General features: G+C 41.7%; 2 protein-coding genes across 2 annotated transcripts; one reads left to right on the forward strand and one right to left on the reverse strand.

Annotated features, from left to right (window-relative positions):
• Positions 1 to 142: 142 nt before the first annotated feature.
• On the reverse strand, positions 143 to 2125 carry LOC102679342. The gene is made up of 4 exons (XM_006620835.2): positions 1502 to 2125; positions 1394 to 1437; positions 1048 to 1316; positions 143 to 969 (listed from the first exon to the last, which is right to left on the reverse strand). Exons 1-4 carry the CDS (start codon positions 1752 to 1754, stop codon positions 861 to 863), a joined length of 675 nt encoding a protein of 224 aa, XP_006620898.1. The 5' UTR covers positions 1755 to 2125; the 3' UTR covers positions 143 to 860.
• Positions 2126 to 3039: 914 nt separating this feature from the next.
• Positions 3040 to 10936, forward strand: LOC102679127 (insulin-like growth factor-binding protein complex acid labile subunit). Its single transcript, XM_006620833.2, has 12 exons — positions 3040 to 3365; positions 5826 to 6078; positions 6168 to 6455; positions 6546 to 6783; positions 7648 to 7894; positions 7999 to 8253; positions 8361 to 8677; positions 8753 to 9050; positions 9120 to 9600; positions 9764 to 10027; positions 10120 to 10348; positions 10422 to 10936. Exons 2-12 carry the CDS (start codon positions 5826 to 5828, stop codon positions 10765 to 10767), a joined length of 3216 nt encoding a protein of 1071 aa, XP_006620896.1. The 5' UTR covers positions 3040 to 3365; the 3' UTR covers positions 10768 to 10936.
• Positions 10937 to 13189: the final 2253 nt, after the last annotated feature.

Genomic DNA, 13189 nt, shown 5'->3' on the forward strand with positions numbered 1-13189 from the left:
CTCGATCTTAGCTAGGGACGAACTAAATAGTAGTTTCCACGAATTTGTTAACACGCGGATAAAATTTGTTATTAGAAGCGACGGCTCTTGTTCGTTCGTGGAGGGGTTTATAATGGTGAAGGGTTTAATAACAATAAATAACTTCGTTGGGCAACTCTCTCTTATCGATCTCGGTGTAATCGGTACGCTCGATGATGATCAAAGACAACGCAGGAATATATAATGTTATATCGAATAAAAATCTTTAGTTTGTAAGGCTGTAAGCGATTGTTTTGCTCTATCTCTCTCTCTCTCTTTCTCTCTATGTTTCTACGTTTACGAAAAATAAAACGCTTCAGAATCCACTCATCCACTGATTTCCTTTGCTCGACCACCACCTCTCCGCCCGCTCCCATTGTCTCTCGCCTTTTTATCGATTGTTCTCGCCACCGCTAGTTTTTTCTTAAGATAAGAATCGCTGGATTACGACGCGCGCGCAATGTAATTATTCTCGTCTCGGATGCTTCTCCTTTCTTCTTCGTCGTTAAACGATAAAACGAGCAACGGGAGAGAAGAATGTTATTGGATTCTGCGCTTTATCGCGATCAGGAATCAGTTAATTTTAAAGTCTTGAAGAACGTTTCTATTCAACACTAATTTTTTAAATGATAATAAAGCGCTATCGATTTTCTCATTTTGCTTCTCTATTTCTAAAATTAATGCGAATACCGCATTTGGATACGATAGAATCACGATGATGGTCCGTCGAACCGTTTGAAGATCAATTATACAGTATACGAGTTGAACTGATCCACTGAAACGTTTTTTATTTCACACTTTCACGTAAAATTAAACGCGAAACGTTTTAATCTCTGATTTCGTCACTGTAGCAGAAGAGGCAACACCGAAGGAACTTCTTCTTTTTCTTCTGTTCGCGCGTGATTCTCATCCGTCGCTTCCACCGAGAATGGCAACTCGTTTAAGTAAAACCTGAAAATATTCGTTGATAAGAAGAAAATACAAGAAGAGAGTACAAAATAAAATATTCATGCGAGATATCGCATCTACCATTCGTTCGCGTGTTCACAATCGACGTGTCCTTCGTCGCTGCACACACGTTCCCGTTGATCGAAAAACGTATCCTTCGGACAGACGACGGGGAAACCTTTTCCCGAATCATCGCAAGCGTGGAAAATTCGGCAATCGTATTCTAGATCCGCGTACAGGCCAATCGGTTTTCCCTCGCAAGAGAATCGAAAGATCAGGTTGTTAAAAAAATCCAAGTCGCCAAGTCGTTCCTCGGAAAAATCTTCGTAAGTCTCTAAACGATGTCGATCCTGAAAAATAAAAAAAAAAGATACTCTTTTCGAACTTCCAAAAAATGTAACTTTTAAACGTAAACGAAACATCTTACGACGTAACCCAAGGTTGGTAAAGAAACGACTGCGAGGAGCAAACCTGTAAAACGATCTAATCTAAGATTCCATCGTGAAAGAAATTCTGAATAATTTTCTTTACTCACGAGCCCAGAGCAGAAACTTCAACAAGAATATCATCGAATGATCCATTTTACAAAAAAAAAAAAAAAGAAAACGAGCGTAAGATGTTCGTTCAATCGACTCGCAATTTTTGTTTTTCGAATCACAATCTTTGCACACTGATACTCGGCTGATGTGGTAGCTGTCTTTACTTGCACTACCGGTTTTCGAACCATGCCACTCGGAGAACTTATCGACCTTAATGACCGCGTAATTTCTCGAAAAGCATAACGCCATTTCTCGTTATGGTCTAAACGATTGCTAACCGGGATATCCGGTTATTATTTTACGTTTAGCGAAGCTGGTAGTTAATTCGATTAAAGGACGATACTCCTTAACCATAAAAAGAGGAAGATTGCGAAAAATTTTTGCGAAACATACGAACGAATTTATTCGTGAAAATGACGTACAAATTTAACATTCAACCTGCTTTGCGTTACACTGAGAATTCGACGATGTCGATGTTACCATCCTTGTATCGTTTCCAACATTATCGATTAGAATGCGATCGCGACACTATGATCGAAATTAAAACCGATCGAGTTTATTCGTATATCAAAGAAATGAAATTTTAAATCACGAATTAATACAATTATAATTAAGCAAATTATAAGCATTTAATTAGAATCCACTTTATGTTTCTCTAACGTCATTGACAATATATCGTATTAATTTTCTTCATTTTCACTCGATAAAATTATAATTTTAAATGATTTCACGTGATTAAGAACAATTCACTTACAACGATATTATTAACGATTAATCATTTCATTAGTTCAATTTTTTAGATTTCCATCACGTTTAAATTTCGATCGAAACAGTAAATAAACTCGAATATATTACAGCGCCGCACCACGTTGATTGCACACATACGATAGATTAGAAGCAGTAACTGTCATTACGAACGAGTCTTCTCTTATAACACTTCGTAGTTTTATAATTTATCGATTTATGCATATTTAATAAATTTAAATTACGATTATATTCACAATATCATCGACTTTGTGTAAAATATTCTTATTATCATTGAAGAAGAGAAACCAGATTAATTAAAATTGATTAACACGAATTTTTTAAACTATAACATCGATTGAAAACGTTTACAAGATTATTTTTACGTACCAATAGATGTCACTGTAGCTCGTAAAACAAGTCAGCAAATCGTGATCTAACTTTCACAAATATCCACCAATCGCAGACAGTCTTCTCGGCTTTCTTCTAAACCAAATAGAAATGCGCCTTCGTTGAACACTTTTCCACGTGAAAAAAATTTACTAAAAAAAATAAATGATTGAAAAAAATTACTTTCAAACTGGAAATTGCAATTACAAGTTAACGACAACTTTTTTCTCGATTTTTAACGATAAATTTGGACACGGGAAAAGAACAATACGAAACGATTGTTATGGAACGTGAATAAATAAGCTTTAGTACGGTCCTGGGAACTCGATGAGCCAATCGAGCGCAACCTTAACGTCCTCGTCTCGTAGAAATGTTTCAAAGCCAAAGAACCCGCGTGTCCACGAAAGGACAGCGTGTATCAACTGCCAATGGGAGAACCCTCTCTTCTCGAGCCGCCTTTCTCTTTAGTTTCGAGCCACGACTCAGTTTTCACGGTAGCCTCATCCTAGAATCATTCGCAGAATGTTTCCAAGACAGAAATGTGGTGAAACGTTTACGTAAATTTCTTCTTCTTTTTTCTTATTGATCTTGAACGCGTATAAACAAACAAACAACCAATTAAAAATTGGTCGAACGACGAATATGTGATTTCGAAGACAGAGTTCGTCCTAAAAGCAACGACTGTCACCGTGCTTTCGGAACCTTTTTGGACGAAGTGCAAGCAAGGTATTTCATCTGGTATTTCAAGGTATTCACTCGATAAAGATATTATACGGTTTTGGATTAGAAATTCGAAATTTACATTCTGTTTTAATATCTCTCTATTAATAAAAACAAGCTGGTGTTTCGATGCGCTGTTCCACGTGCGTTTGCGTGTCATCCGCTCGTTTCGATAAGCGATGATTTCAATATGTAGATAGATATATGGGTTGGTGCAATTTAGATATAATTCTTGCTTTTTTTTTTTTAATTTCTTCGATTTCTCTTTTATTATCCTTTAATGTAGACAAGTTTCTCGCCTTTCATACATCATTAAGATCAATGAGATCTCATCGAACCGGTTGAAATCGTATCGAATTTCGGAAAAAAAAAATTGCATCTGATTGCATTCGATGCTGGCACGAAGTCAGGAGATCAGAAATCTGTACAAGGTCGGCTGGTCGAAGAAAAATATCAATTCGGTTCGGTTTTTAAAAGGAGAGAGGAAACAAAAAGTCACTTTGTTCTGTTTGAAAAAAAGAAAAATTTATTCGAGCGGAAAGAAAATTGAGTAGAAACAATTGATTATTATTCTAGAAATTTTCTCTTCAGTCGCGTCGTCATAATAGCATTAATTCGTTTCAGAAAGTGGAGCGTAGTTTATTGTATTTTCTTCGCGCATCAGTTATTTCTTTCGAGATCAGGGAATCGAAATAATTTTTCTCACGAGCTCGTAGATTTCTTTTTTGATTGTTTAACCAGTCAAAGTGTTTAAGCGTCTCGTGTAACATGTTTTACGTGTTCTCTTCAATTTCACCGTGAATATCAAGAAATATCAAGTGTCAAACGTAAGATTACGCGAGTTAGAGAACCGGTACAAGACATTTTTTTTTTTTTTTTTACTAGGGAACATGAAATCCAAGCGATTCGGTTCATTGCTTGTGATCGTTAAGGTCGATTCAGAATAAGTGAAAGGATCGACCGTTTTCGATCACCTCCCCCGTGTCTGTCGTATCGTTCGATAAAATTTCGCGCTTCCTATTGCATATCCAGGCGTTTGCCAACGTTTTTGCATCAGAAAAGAGGGTTTCGAAGACTCGTGTTTCCGTATTTTGTATTTACGTTCAACTGTCATGGAAGTATTATGTTCAAAACGTTGCGTAAACACCGGTTGCGGCGAAACTAGATCAGCCTGCTTTTCTTTTTTACCTTCTCGCTCGTTGAATTACTAGATTACTGGAACCGTAATAAAAAATGGTTATTCGTTTCTCAGGTCAGTGAGTTTCGCGAGCCGTTCAATCCTTTCTAACCGAGGATTATAAAATTTTTATGAATTTTAATTAATAATTCATCGACCCCGTTTAAAACGATGGTTGAGGCCATCGTTAACGCATCGATCCAAATAAAAATATAACTACAGAATCATTTTAGAATCATTATGCATCCTCGGCCTACGTTTTACTCCGCCCACGATCACAACAATCGAATGCCTAATTTTCTTTTTTCTGTTCCCTAGTTCCATTTTTTTCTGTAAAAAAAAAATTTCGCGGATCGATCGATCGTTTTCTCCATACCACGGTTCGTAATTTCGGTAAGAAAATCACGGAACTAATTTATTCGATATTCGATATTCGCGTGCGAACACGTGTTCGAATCGAAGGAAAGTAGTTAATCGCGAGCCGCCATTTCACTTTCCGCAAGAGAATGCGATTACCTATTTCTTTCCCCCGCCGATAGATAGAGTCTATCATCCCGTTGGCAGCTTTCCAGCTTACGATCAAACTACCGAGGTAGAGTTCCCTTTGCGAACAATTTGGTAAAAAAAAATCTTAATTAACTACTTTATTATCTACTTCAATCAAAGATTCTCGTTTATCTTATCGATAAACTGGATGGACAGAATTGTCTTGGCTTGGAAGAAATGATATACAGTGAATAACAGTGAATTACGCGCAGTTCCTCGTAAAAACGGTATGAGGTAGACAGGGAGGTAGGTAGCGGCAACGAGGTCGTTCGTCTCTTTACGACTTCTCTTTGTTCCTCTTTCAGATCCTCTTCTCGGCGGCGATCGCCGATCCGCAAACAAATTAGTCGCGCCTGGCTCCTATGATTTCCGCTCATTTGGACGCCTAATACGCGTGTCTCTGCCTCGAATCGTCCTCGATCGAGAAATGACACTGATGACGGTACGCGAAAGAGAAGACGAGAGAGAGAGAGACAGAGAGAAATTACGCGTGTTGAAAAGGAAAGGCGAATCGGTTGAACGTTTCGAATCGAAGGGAAAAGCATACGATTCGCCTATGGCTGTCTATCTATTTATCTATATAAGCTCGTTTATTATCGTGCCACGGATCTAACGCAAGAAAACTTTCCCACGTTTCCCTCGCGAACTAGAGTGATCGTAACAGGATTATTTACCAATGAAACTTTTTCAAGCGTTTAGGAAAACGTAACGAAACAAATTAATCGTCGATCCACTGCCCATAGATGATATCTTTCCCGTTATTGTGGATCTCGATCCTGCCCGCCATCATGGGCGGTTACGTTCCACCCGGTCCACGATTCAGATGTCCCAACGAACCGAAATACATCTATCCATGCGCTTGCGCACGCGGTAGCGACAGAGGGCTTTACATACGTTGCGAGAACACGAATTTGGCCAGCCTGAGCTTGGCCTTCTCCAATCTAGGCAACGAGGGCGCGCCGATCGAGGAACTAGTTTTGTACAAGTGCAACATAGGTAAGCGTGTCGCTTTTCATTGAGAGCTTCTCAAACTCGATCCTCGATCCTGTGGTGGTGATGTCGGATCGTTGGTCGTTGGTTCGAAGGACGTTTCTACGGGCCTGCACTCTATCCCCTCGATGTTCGAGTGCTCAAGTTCGTCGACACACCGCTCAGGTTGATCGAGGAGCACAGTTTTCTCGGCGTGAACAGGACGTTGCAGGAGTTACACGTGATAAACAGTATCCTGGAGAAGTTCCCGCACGAGGCATTGCAAATTTTGGGAAATCTCAGTATCCTGAGCATAACTGGCCATCGAATTTCTACTTTACCGGCGAACAGTTTCGCGGAGAGTGCCGCGGCAGCGAAAATCGAAAAGTTGGAGATCAGTAACGGTACTTGCCGCTACCTTTTTCTTTCGAGGAAGTACGCGTTTCCAGAATCGCGCATCCTACTTCACCCAACCATTTTCCTTTCCTCTGTAGGCACGCTTAGCTCGTTACCCGTCGAAGCGTTGGCGCCTTTGAAGAAGCTGAAAAGATTGGACATGCACGGCAACAAGATCAAGGAGCTTAAGAGGAATCAGTTCAAAGGTTTGAGGGATACTGAATATCTAGATTTGTCCCACAATTTGATCAGCAAGCTCGACGGTTCTCATCTGGCTGATTTGACGAAGATGGGCTGGTGCAACATGTCTCACAACGCGATCGCGGATTTGAAGAGGTAAATTGGTCGTTCATCCTTTGCGCTCCAATGATGACTCTCAGGCACCATTCGATTTAATGGCAATTCGAACGGCGACAATATTTATATTTGATTTTTTAATCGTTTCACGAATAGATTCCTAAGCTCTTTATGTACACTCTTATAAAGTGTACATAACGTATTGTCAAATGGCTAGATTTTTTTCTATCTAAAATTAAACCATGATCGCGGATCGGATTACATATTAGTTCGACAGTCGTTGCAATAGAAATATTATTTTCAAAGTTTTTGAATTTTGGTCAGCATGGAACACAGCGATGAAAGTGATTGAAAAATGAATTTGATATTTCGTTATTGAATAACGAAATCACTTCTTAATTCGTTAAAAAATTGACGATAGAGAGAAGGAAAGTAGCGATGAAAATAGAGATGTAGTAAGAGAACGTGAAAAATAAGAATAATAGTGAATGTGAATGAGAGCACGTTATTAGGATCGTAAGATTTACTCTCAACGGAATGAGAAAGGTGAAAGACATTGAACGACATTTTATCGCGATACTTGTCCTGGCAAATCGAGGATCTCAATCATCTTGATAATTGTTTTATTATTAAAATATCGGACAAAACAAACAACGATATAGACTTTAATATTCGATAAATTTTCTTTCTTTGTACGATAAAGACACATAAAATATTAAAGTACAAAAATTTTATACGTTAATTTGAAATCATTTCAAGTTAGAAATCCATCGAACGGGTGCGGTGTCTGAAATTCCGTGCGGAGTTGTTGGTTCAGCCGAGCGAAAAAGGCCTGGAGCGCAAAGGAGATTAGATTATTATCCGTGAGAATATTCCATTCGGATAACTGGCGTGTTATTATAGAGGGACATTCGCGAGGAACTCCTTGCTCAAGGTATTGAATCTGAGCCACAATAAAATAAAGAAGCTCGACTCCAACACTTTTCGCGGCATGCGTTTCTTGATAAGATTGTATTTGAGCGACAATCAGATAAACGACGTTGGGAGAGGAACCTTTGGACCCGTGACTAGGATAGGAACCATCGATCTGGCACGAAATTTCATCAAGAAAATCGACTTTCAGATGTTCAATCAACTTCAATTCGCGGAAGTACGAATACATTCTCTATATCACATTCGATATACAAATTTTTCGAAATAGAAATATTCTTACACCTCTTATATCCTTGTATGTGCTTTTCTTTTCTTGTTCAGCTGTTGGACGTGTCCGAAAATTTCGTCACCGTCGTAGAGAAACTTTCTTTCAAGGATCTCTACTTGACCAGGATCGATTTGTCTCGTAACGAAATTTCGAAGATAGAGCCGGGCGCTTTTGAGAATTGCGTGAACATCACGATGCTGGACCTGAGCCACAACAAATTGGAAAACATCTCCAAGTATTCCTTCGACAGTGCGACTTATGCCACGGAGCTGCAATTGAGTTACAATCAATTGACCGCTCTTAATCAGGTCAGAATTTTTAACAAAAATTAATTCGAGTAAAACGAAAGTTTGAATTACATTCATCGTATTATCATCGAGAATTTTATCTAATGAGAATCGAATAATAATTGCAGGTACCTCTACACAACATGACAGGATTGAAAGTTCTCAACGTGTCTCACAATTTGATCCATTCGGTGCCCCGCCAGACATTTCCAAAATTGTACGAGCTCCACACGATCGACCTGTCCCACAACAACCTGTCCGAGATCCACAACGCCGTCTTTCAAACTCTGTTCAGCCTTCGTTTCTTGAATCTGTCTCACAATTCTCTGGAGAGAATTAAACCGTCCACGTTCGGCCCGTTGGCAACGTTGTTAGAATTGGACATGAGTTACAATCGATTGAGCGACGTCGCTCGCAGCAGTTTGACCAGATTGCCGAGTTGCAGGTAACGGATATCGTAACGAATCCGGGATGATTCTTTTTATATATATAATTAAATAAAAGTGACGATGATCGATAGGAGCTTAACGGTGAGAAACAATCGATTAACGAAGATCTTCCAGTTACCGATTTCCCTGGCCAGTCTAGACTTTTCCGAAAATTGGTTGGAGGAAATTCCAACCGTGGACGTGTGGCCCACGATGAACGCTCTCCTCTCGTTGGACCTTACGGGAAATCGGTTGGGTGACAATCTCAAGCATGGAAGTTTCGAAAACTTGCTCACCTTGAGGACCTTGAACCTGCGCTCCAACAACATAACGAAGCCACCTTGGGAGGCGTTAAGCACGCTAACCAGCTTGCAGTATCTTTACATGCAGGTTCGACGAATTATTATCGATCGTTTTATTTGATTCCAGACACGATATATACATTATACATAATTTCAGGACAACGAATTGACCGAGTTGAGGAAGGCGGCGTTCGGGCGTCTTCCTATAGTGTTCGAGTTGAATCTGGCTGATAATAGAATAGAGAGGGTGAGCGTGCGCGCCTTCGAAGGGTTGCTGCAATTGTTGACGTTGAATCTGACCAACAATAAGATTACCCACATCCCGAACGGGGCGTTCCAAGGCCTCGTCTCTTTGAGAACGCTGGATCTTTCTCACAACGAGTTGGAAAAATTGGACAACAAGACCCACGGCCTCCTCGATGATTGCCTTTCCCTGGAGAGGGTCAATCTGAGCCACAACAAGATCTCATTCGTGACCAAGAGAACGTTCCCCAACGATCCTTGGATACCTTATCGGTTGAAGGAGATCGATCTCTCTTATAACGTTATGCCTGTATTGACTCACGAGCTCACCACGGGGATGAAGAAGATTCTACGTTTGAACATAAGTCATAACAACGTTAACGAGATTCATAGATGTGAGTGTGTTTTACAGTTATTGCCTAGCTAGGGGGATAATGCGGGGAGATTGTAATTCGATATTTCCATTTTTTTTTTTCTTTCTTTCTTTCTTTCTTTCTTTCTTTCTTTCTTTCTTTCTTTCTTTCTTTCTTTCTTTCTTTCTTTCTTTCTCCCCGACAGATGTGATTGGAAACTTGACGGCGATACAAACGCTGGATCTTTCTTACAACGAGATCAACGACCTCTCGGAACCGGATATCTTCGAACCTCCGACCAACCTGACTAATCTGTACCTGAGTCACAACCGGCTGACTCACCTACGGTTGAACAAAATTCTACCGCTGCCAAATTTGAAGATTCTCGACCTGGAATCCAACTCCATCGGCGTATTCGACGAAACGTTCATGAAAATCATAAACAACGGGACGAAAGTACGGTATCACGGTAAGACATCTTTATATATTTTTTTAAAAAAGAAAAAAATATTTTTCCAAAAAAAAAAAAAAACGAATCATAACCGTGCGAATATCGTTCAGGAAATTCATTGCACTGCGATTGCCACGTGAGGCCTTTGAAGAGGTGGCTGGCCACCCAAACGGAAATACCGGAGGAATGGTCGAACGTTAGCTGCGAGAGCCCGCATTTTCTCGCGAATAAACCGTTGTCTGGAGTCACGGAGGACTTGATGGGGTGCGGCGAGAGAGACGTGAAGGAGTATCCCGAGTTCGACATCACCCCAGACGTGAAATATCGAAACATCGAGTAGTAAGTGTACACTTTAGAGGAGATTATATATACACATAATTTGGGATCTTGGACTGAATATTTTTTTTTCTAGCGACGAGGAGGACAAGAGTTGGAAGGCGACCTGGTACGTGACATCGCGTGAGGACATCGGTGACTTTTACGTGGTGGTGAGAGAGTCTGGGAGCGGCAAGTCCGCCATCGAGAAGGATCTCGTGTACAGCGAGAGATCGTTCAAAATTCAGGATCTTCGGGACACCGGGTCGAAGTACGAGCTGTGCGTGCTGGCAAGGGACTCGGAGGGGAATGTGAAACATTTTCGAAGCTCCCAGTGTAGAACGTTGGCCCAGCACGCCCTGCTCGACTCCTCCTCGCCGAGGCTCGCCGTGAACGCGAGCCTCCTCATCCTGATCGCCGTGTCCATTCGCATTCTGGCGTGACGATCCTTTCCATCCAATTATAACGCGTGTAAATAACGATTAGACGATTATTAAAGAGTATTAAAGTCGCTTGTGTACATAGTGTACATGTACGTGTATCGCGGTAACGAGGACGTTGAACGTCGTATGTATTATATTTTTGTAAAATATATACGTTTTCTACATCGAATTTTTCTCTTTCTTCTGGAAGATTCTCCAAAGATTCGAAAGACGAAAGGAGATAGACGGTGGTGTTGGGAGGTATGGTGTGTCGATTAGCGGGCAATTTGTCTTAATAACTCCGAGTCGCTTTATCCCACGAGCCTAATTTCTCCCGTAGAGCGTTGTCCCGTCCGCTAATAAAGGCGTTTCTCTCGCGGGCCCGGTTGAAAAAGTTTCTCAAGGAAGTGAGCGGGCTCGCGAGCCGCGCTTAGCAAGATGATTTCATTATTCGCGCGTTTTATAATTAGCATCCACGCGGTTATCCGCACGGAGGATAAGATAAGGGGGAGGGAGGGTGGGATGGCTCGAGGGGGCACCTTTCCTTCTAATGAGGCCAAAGTCCCGTGGAAGTTGTCGCTTCCGCAAAACGATCCGGTAGCGAGATTAACTACGCGAGAGCCGATCACGATCATCCACGCGACACGTTTCGTATAATATACGTTAACCGTTGTTTAAGCCTTATTCGATTATACAAGGATTATTGTAACTGGACGGACGTTTAACGTTCTATCTCTTTCGATTGCGGAATATTTGCGAGATATACGTAACGAGAAGGGACGTAACCATTCCGTTGACGATTAACGGGACTTTGGATCGGTAAACTACTCGCGACGCGCGCGCTCTCATCGCCTTCGTCCCTGCGCGATAAAACAAAAAAAAAGATAATTTACTTTTTTACATTTACTGTAGCGAGTCGAAGAAAAAAAGATCGATCGTCGATCTGTTCAAATATTTGTGTTACAAAGGAGACGTGTTACATGGTCGAAATCGACACAAATGGCGAAAAGGTGAAAACAGAATTTTCGAGGGAAGAGAGAAACGCTTCTCTCTCTTCCCTTTAAATCGTGTTATTATTTGGGAGTCCTTTAAGAGATTAGCACGAATCGGCGGAAAGTTGAAAATAACTAGTTTCGCTACCGAGAGATCGCGTTGATTGTCAAATTTTTTGGGAATAAGAAGAGAAAGAGGAGGAGGAGGAGGAGGAGGAGGAAGAAGTAGTTTCAATTAGGTATGGAATTTAGTGGCATTCGTTACGGAGGCAAACGATTTCTCGTGGCGAGCGTAATCGCAATCGGTCGCTCGTTACGAAATCTTTGGACACTTTCACCTCGAGGGCCGGCGTGGAATGGCGTGGCTCGTCCAAGTACCGTACACGAGCGTGCACGATCGTGCACGAGCAGCCACGAACGGCAGTGTCTATCAAAGACAGCAGACATCCGTTTTTGTCCGGCTTCGACCATAAGTGCCCCAAGGCTGTTGTTTCGCCTGAATAAACGTGCACGTCCTTTCATCCTTTCTCCTCGATCGATACAGGCCTCCCCCTCTTCTCTTAACTCTCGCGGTTAATGCGATAATTAATTATCGATCGACCCGACTATGCCTAGTGTATATATAAATCATGGGGACCAACGTTCGCCCCACGATCTATCGATGTATTCCAATTATTTATTCCCGTTCGGTATCGACCAACGAGACCCGAGAGCTAGTTATATACATACATATATATATATATATATAGTATAGTATAAATAGAAGTCGAAAAAGAGCGAAGCTCGTGGAAGATTCATTCGTGATAAACGATCGACCAGTTTCTTCGAGCCAAACACATTTACATAGTCCACTTTGGGCAGTGACTCACACCAGATCCATGTAAGGCCCAGCGCCCTTCCCTCTCCTCTCCGAGTTGCACGCCTACGGCCAAACCACCTTCCCTTCCTCCTCTCTTCCCTATACAAGATAATAAAAAGGTTGCAATCCAAGGAGGAGGAGGAGGAGGAGGAACCTCTCGAAAAGGCGTACAGTTTCGTAGCCAGCCATTTCGTAAATAGCCTCGTTAACGAGGTGCTCGTGGGAGGAAGGAACGATAAACTCTGCCTCTCTGATGAGCGCTCGTTTTTTTCTATATTATCTCTTTTCATCAATTTTCGTTTCGAGAATCGGGATCGATGACGAGAGAACGAATTGGAATCTCGTGGATAAGGTGGACAAGGATAGGGAGCGGAGCGGTTGGGAAAAATGGTGGCGCACGAGGTAGCGCGCCACGGCTACGGACTATGGATCTCACGTGCGCGCCGTTAAAAAGATGTTGCCCCGTTCCGCGTCCACGTCTCTGGGTCCTGTGTGCGTCGGTGTGCGCGGTTCGAACTCTCCCGCCAGTCGCCGGGCCCGTCAGTGCCTCTCGCGTTCTTGGCCGGGGAACACCTCTCCGACTGGAGATCGT

The sequence above is a fragment of the Apis dorsata genome, unplaced genomic scaffold (assembly GCF_000469605.1).
Source record: "Apis dorsata unplaced genomic scaffold, Apis dorsata 1.3 scaffold_538, whole genome shotgun sequence".
Classification (NCBI taxonomy): domain Eukaryota; kingdom Metazoa; phylum Arthropoda; class Insecta; order Hymenoptera; family Apidae; genus Apis; species Apis dorsata.

Excerpts from the sequence above, each read along its gene's own strand:
- LOC102679342 (XM_006620835.2), bottom strand. The coding sequence starts at position 1,754 with ATGGCGTTATGCTTTTCGAGAAATTACGCGGTCATTAAGGTCGATAAG. Across the intron at positions 1,317-1,393 it reads TACCAACCTTGGGTTACGTC|GATCGACATCGTTTAGAGAC; the intron begins GTAAGATGTTTC and ends TTTATTTTTCAG. Across the intron at positions 970-1,047 it reads TGTGAACACGCGAACGAATG|GTTTTACTTAAACGAGTTGC; the intron begins GTAGATGCGATA and ends GAATATTTTCAG.
- LOC102679127 (XM_006620833.2), top strand. The coding sequence starts at position 5,826 with ATGATATCTTTCCCGTTATTGTGGATCTCGATCCTGCCCGCCATCATG. Across the intron at positions 9,601-9,763 it reads CGTTAACGAGATTCATAGAT|ATGTGATTGGAAACTTGACG; the intron begins GTGAGTGTGTTT and ends TCTCCCCGACAG. Across the intron at positions 10,349-10,421 it reads AAATATCGAAACATCGAGTA|CGACGAGGAGGACAAGAGTT; the intron begins GTAAGTGTACAC and ends TTTTTTTTCTAG.